At 35.7% G+C, this 6312-nt stretch overlaps 2 protein-coding genes across 2 annotated transcripts; one reads left to right on the forward strand and one right to left on the reverse strand.

Annotated features, from left to right (window-relative positions):
• The first annotated feature begins 1210 nt into the window (after nucleotides 1-1210).
• Nucleotides 1211-3296, forward strand: LOC128871947 (mannose-6-phosphate isomerase). Its single transcript, XM_054114138.1, has 3 exons — nucleotides 1211-1547; nucleotides 1606-1912; nucleotides 2639-3296. Exons 1-3 carry the CDS (start codon nucleotides 1287-1289, stop codon nucleotides 3232-3234), a joined length of 1164 nt encoding a protein of 387 aa, XP_053970113.1. The 5' UTR covers nucleotides 1211-1286; the 3' UTR covers nucleotides 3235-3296.
• A 745-nt stretch (nucleotides 3297-4041) lies between these two features.
• On the reverse strand, nucleotides 4042-6039 carry LOC128871948 (synaptosomal-associated protein 25). Its single transcript, XM_054114139.1, has 2 exons — nucleotides 5787-6039; nucleotides 4042-5737 (listed from the first exon to the last, which is right to left on the reverse strand). Exon 2 carries the CDS (start codon nucleotides 5679-5681, stop codon nucleotides 5052-5054), a length of 630 nt encoding a protein of 209 aa, XP_053970114.1. The 5' UTR covers nucleotides 5682-5737; nucleotides 5787-6039; the 3' UTR covers nucleotides 4042-5051.
• Nucleotides 6040-6312: the final 273 nt, after the last annotated feature.

The raw sequence follows: 6312 nt of genomic DNA on the forward strand, positions 1-6312 counted from the left end.
TGGGTTTATATAATAAACCTGTTTAGACTAACTTTTGTTTTGTACTATTTTTTTTTTAATACAAGGAGCCAAAGTAGACCAACAGCAAAATAAAATTAAGCGTAGGAATAAACATCTTTTTCTACATATTTGTTTTCAAAAAAAGTATACAGTAAATAAAACTATTGTTTCAAAACATATTAAAATTTATTAAATAATACAAAAAATTAATTAAGGAAAATTATTGCTCCTTTTTTCTCGAAGCTCATTATTTTTATAGAAAGCCTACTCTGGTTCTCATGGCCTCATATATCTTTTAATAAACGATACAGATTTCCTATTAAGCTTTATATATAATATGTATTATGTATAGCCAAATGAAACTCGCTAAATAAGTAAGCCATCATTTTTTTTCAAACGCAGAAAGTGGCGATGGATTGGTCACACACTGAGAAAACCACCAGATACCTTCACGAGGATGGCACTTGACTGGAACCCGCAAGGGAGCAGAGGTCGTGGTCGACCAAAAAACATTTGGAGAAGGTCAATGCTGCGCGAACTAGCAGATGCCGACATCTCATGGGACGGTGCAAAAACAACAGCACAGAACCGTGAGAGGAGTGAACAAAAAAAATATCTAAAAGTTTACCAATACCACTCTAATGAACATTTTTGCCGAGGAATCGTAAAGGGCAACGAACCGAAATGTTTATCGCTACAGAAAAATCTCTATTACTTCTTAATATTAAAGTTGTTTAGCGCGGCTCTTGTAAAGGAATACACTTGTGGAGCATAAGAACTTTTGTTAATGAATAATGCAACCCTGCTTAGTGCTTTGAATTACATGCTCCGCTTCTTTGCTGTTGCCTTATTTTTTGCTTACATTTTCATTCAAATTTAGGCATTCACCACCTCCAAATTACAAACCAAAATACATGCAAAAGTTGTTGTTGATTTATGGAAATCACCTTGTACGAATACATTTATTCCCATGGCAATTTAACGCAATCCATAATTAACCCAGTAAATTACAAATAACATGATTTCAATTTATCTTTGCAAAGTCAGATAAGTCTAGGTCTAAAGAATTTTCGAAAATGTTTTCCCCCGATAAAACTCGTTACGTTCTTTGATTACATAAAAGATTTTATTCAACAGTTAAGGAGCCTATGGAATAAAACTTTTGTAGCTGATAAGAAAATATTTACCGGTAACTATAAATATTGTGTGGCAACGCTTTAATTAGATAATAAACAACTGACGAATCACCTTCGATTTGACCCGTGGTATATAAACAATATATTAAAATGGAACTTGTCGGTTTTGTACACAAGTATGAGTGGGGAAAACTTGGGAACGATTCTGCTGTGGCACAACTCGCCACTCTCAATGATCCAGAATTCAAAGTTGATCTGAACACTCCCTATGCAGAACTGTGGATGGGCTCTCATCCCAATGGACCATCCAAGTACAAGTCAAGCGGTACTAAATTGGAGGAAGAGTTACCATTTTTATTAAAAGTGTTGAGCATAAATAAGGCGCTGAGTATCCAAGTTCATCCCAACAAAGTTCCTATTTTCATTTCAAAAACGAGTAAATGTCTCAATAATTATTGTTCTTTTGCAGGTGGAAGCTCAACAATTGCATTTAAAGGAGCCTACAATTTATAAAGACCCAAACCATAAGCCTGAAATGGCGATTGCCCTTACACCTTTTGTTGGATTATGTGGGTTTCGACCCCTTCCCGAAATAAGAGATATACTCATGAGTATACAGCCACTCAAAGAATTGACAGTGGATGATCCTAAACAGATGGATCTTCTCATGGCAAACGATGAAGAAGGACTGCGTTATTGTTATAAAAAACTCATGAACACGGATGCAACTACAATTGGACAATGCATTGAAACTATTTCGAGAGATTATTCGGAATGTGAGTTTGGTTCGAATACAACATACAGTGAAATCACAATCATTTGTACCTCGTTAATTCGAAAATCGCAATAATTCGTAACAATCCGTTAGTCTTAATTGAGCCAATTTTTGAAATTCCCATGCATTTTGGTCGTCTAGTTAATTCATGTTGTTTTTTTTCTTCCTTTTTTTGATAAAGCAAATTATGCTTGAACTGGCCGCCTTGGCCGAATGAGTAGGCGCGTGACTACCATTCGGAATTCAGAGAGAGAAAGTCGGTTCGAATCTCGGTGAAAGATCAAAATTAAGAAAAAGTTTTTTCTAATAGCGGTCGCCCCTCGGCAGGCAATGGCAAACCTCAGAGTGTATTTCTGCCATGAAAAAGCTCCTCATAAAAAATATCTTCCATTCGGAGTCGGCTTGAAACTGTAGGTCCCTCCATTTGTGGAACAACATCAAGACGCACACCACAAATAGGAGGAGGAGCTCGGCCATACACCCAAAAAGGGTGTATATAATCGATTGTTGACAACTTATTGATTCTCGTGTAAGTGATAACGAACTTAAAAGAAGCAAAATCCAAAATTAAACTACGTTTTTATTTCTCATCTCATCTTGTTAATGAAAACGTTTTTCAATTTGTATAATATTAATATTGTAGTCCCTTGCAATTACGAATTATCGGGATTCCACTGTACTCGTAATATATTATATTTTTTAAAACCAGAATTGTACTCCTCCATAGTGTTATCTGAATACGAGCTACTTAAAATATTCAACAAACTTAAAGTGGATTTTCCAAATGATGTTGGAGTACTTTCTCTTTTCTTTTTGAACGTTGTACGCCTGGAGCCTGGTCAGGCTATGTTCCTTGGAGCAAATCAAATACACGCTTACTTATCGGGAGATGTTGTAGAGTGTATGGCTTGTTCGGACAATGTAATACGTGCTGGATTGACTCCCAAGTATAAAGATATCAAGCAACTACTGAACTCATTAGAGTATAACGGCGCCCCACCATCAAGTAAAATTTTTGTACCGGAACGCTTTGACAACCAACGTCTGCTATTCAAACCACCCGTTGAAGATTTTGCTCTGACGCAATTAACCTTGAGGCCAGCAGATAAAGAGTATGTTTTGAAAATTGACCAATCTCCTGGTATATTACTTGTACTCAACGGCCAACGTACTTTAAAGACGAACACCAATAATGGAGCGAAATTAAAACGTGGATCGATTGTGTATTTGCCTTGGGAAATTGGCACCGAAGTACATTTCGTTTCAAGTGAAGAAAGCGAAAATGATTTTCTAGCTTATATCAGCACCCCCAATGCGCCTTAATCTTCGACACTTCGACAGCTGATCCATAGATCAATTTTATAATGCGAAAATGCCTGTCTAAATATAATAAATCCAACTGAAATATAAATTCAGGGATCTACAAGTTTACATACGAAATAAAACTTTTAATTACAACTTTTATAATTCAAATTCTATAATAATCAACATATTTACAATGCAATAAAAAAGGTTTTAAAATTATCGCGTAAGAATGTAATTTTTGAGTGGACTAAAGAATGTACGTATGTAAATAATATGTAATTTTGCATAACAATTTGAGCGAAAACAGAAGTTACTGGAATTTGCTCTTCTTTCTCTTTATATATTTTCCCGACACTCGTTACGTTTTATCAAAACGGCGTTTTAGTGTTACTTGAGGAGTGGCAGACTGGCATCGGAATATATATCGGAAAACAATTACTTGAAATTACGATCTACAAAGCCTTTCACTTAATCGTGATTTAGAACGTTCCCCAAATGCGTTCCAGCTGGAACTAGTCGTTAACCGAATATAAGGTCTGATCGCTACCTAATAGAAACGGTTTATCAAAAGCAATTTTTGTGTATTAATTTATATGTTCAAGATTTAGTTTTAATTTGTCTTAACTGGAAAAAGTTATGCATGTAATTATAAGTCGTTTTTAACCGATAGCTACCTCCAAGTGGGCACATTTTTAGTGAAAAATACTGCATCAGCGCCTGTCCCGTACACCACCTATTTCCCGTTAAGCGCTGTGATGCCTATTTTATTGCATTTTTGTTATCTAGCGCAAACCATTTTTTCAGCCAGAAACCAAAACAATGTACTGCGTCATAAGTTGGTCAATTTATTGAAGAAGTATCGCCTTTCAATAGGTAAATGCCCTGCGGAATTTTAAGTGAGCAGGATAGGAAACAACAATTTCATAAATATTAACGTTTGTCTATTTATGAATTTAAATAATACAGTATGCTTTGATAATCTACACAATATTCATTTATAATTTACATGTTAACAAGAACAAAATTTGCTTAAAGATGTTTACGTTTTTAATACATGTAATGAATATATTTATAAATAAGACAACTTACTATCTAAAATTAAATAATTTAAAGATATACATAGAGTCTAAATTTGTTAATTTCCTTTTAATGCGATTTGACGCAATACATAAAGTAAATAGCAGGCTTTCGAACACACGAAGAAGATTTTTATAGAAAACGCCTGCGTTTAAATATGTAGTGTTTCCTTGTTGCCTACAATGCAGCTGTAAATTTGTGTATGTATATTTGTGTAGACGTCTTGATCTAAAACATCTACTCCACTACAAAAGTGTATAATCTCAAACATTTTTCTTTGTGAATGTAAAAGGAAAAGAAGCTTTCACAAAAGTAAAATGCGTTAATCAAACGCTCTCAAAAAGTTCGAGTACAAATTACAATAAAATTATACGTGCGTAAGTGTACTGTATATATGCACATAGTTAAGATACTTCTCCCATTTCATCTTCAAAATCGTTTTGTATAAGTGTATAATGTAAGTAGCTTCTTAGGTGGTGGGTAGTTAGTTCAGCATTTGTTATTAGTCATTCGCGATTTCCGCCACTTAGTGTATATATTGTATATTGTATATGTATATAGTTACTGGTCACGTGTAAATTGTAAAAATGCACCGCATTTGGTACGTATTTTCGGTACTGTGCAGTTTATTGTGTGCATTAGGGATTTCGTAGATGTTATTAATTTGAATCCGGCTTTATTTTGTCTCAGTTTTAGTATTTGTGCACTTTTGCGCTTTCTTCTCAGCTCTAGTCTGCATAAATTTTTTGTTATCGTGTTTAGCTTTTAAGCAAGTTGTTGGCACGCTTGTTAACACCGTCCATGCGAACATTGTTAGCATCACCCTTAGCGTTTATACGATCAATCTGGTTGTTTTGGTTTTCTAATTCGGATCCCATATCCAACGCCATATTTCGCAAATTTCCCAACATAGAATTTACCTGCCCCAGATTTTCATCCATTTCATCTTCTCGAGCATCGTTAGTAATACGTGGTACATATCCACTTTGCGGTGGCGCTCCTCCCATTCGTTCACGTTCATCTGCAACTCTTTGGGGTTGGCTATTAACTATTTTGCCATCGTCATTCGCTTTCCAAGCACTATCGCCATCATCTTTGATCGCAACCTTTTTCCAAGGCACAACACACAAACCGCAGCATTTCTCCATACCACTTAGATTTTTTTCTGCCTCTCTCATGTCCGCGTTAATACGATCCATACCTTCTTCAATTCGATCCAATTGTTCCCCTTGGTCATCCAATGCTACTAATGTGCGGATTCCAGCCTCTTTACTCTCTTCCATCATATTAAGCATGCGACGGGTACTTTCGAGAGACTCATCAGCCACTTGACCTGATTTAAGTTGCAATTCCTGCAACTCAGTACGTGGTACTTCGGGAGCAGCCATCTTGAAGACTATGAGCGTACGATGATCTCAACTAAATTTTCTTACTGTTCACTTCACTGCAAATATATTTGATTTGGGGAAATACTTGCTAAATACGGCGCTCACCCTTGCACTAAATATGTGTTGGCACGTAAGTAATTGTAACCGTGATTCATGCACCGAATGTCTCTTTATTTTTAGCTCAAATTTCCAATAGCATCAAATATTTATGGAAAAGAGCTTCCTCAACCTCTGCCCTTGAACCACGATGCGAGTAAGTGGGTTAAAGTTGCAAATATTAGTTACGAAAAACACCGCCTCTTTCTACCTACAATTTTATCTTTGCAGCATTTAACATTGAACAGCACAATTAACACTTTTTTGTATATCTGCTCAGGGTTGCATAGCGTAAAAAAAACTTCATTTTGTTTTCATACGCAAATTTACGAATACTTTCCGTACATATTGAGTAATTTTAGAGGAAAACGAAAACCGTACGGCAACAATTCGGTAAGACTAGTTTATACAGGCATAATTGCGCACAGACAACATGCTATTAATGAAAAACTAGGCTTTCAAATGCCCAGTCGCCAGAACATGCCTAATTTTACATTAGGTCTCTTCTATTCGCCATTTCCGTGCTCGCTATCTC

The sequence above is a fragment of the Anastrepha ludens genome, chromosome 2 (assembly GCF_028408465.1).
Source record: "Anastrepha ludens isolate Willacy chromosome 2, idAnaLude1.1, whole genome shotgun sequence".
In the NCBI taxonomy this organism is placed as follows: domain Eukaryota; kingdom Metazoa; phylum Arthropoda; class Insecta; order Diptera; family Tephritidae; genus Anastrepha; species Anastrepha ludens.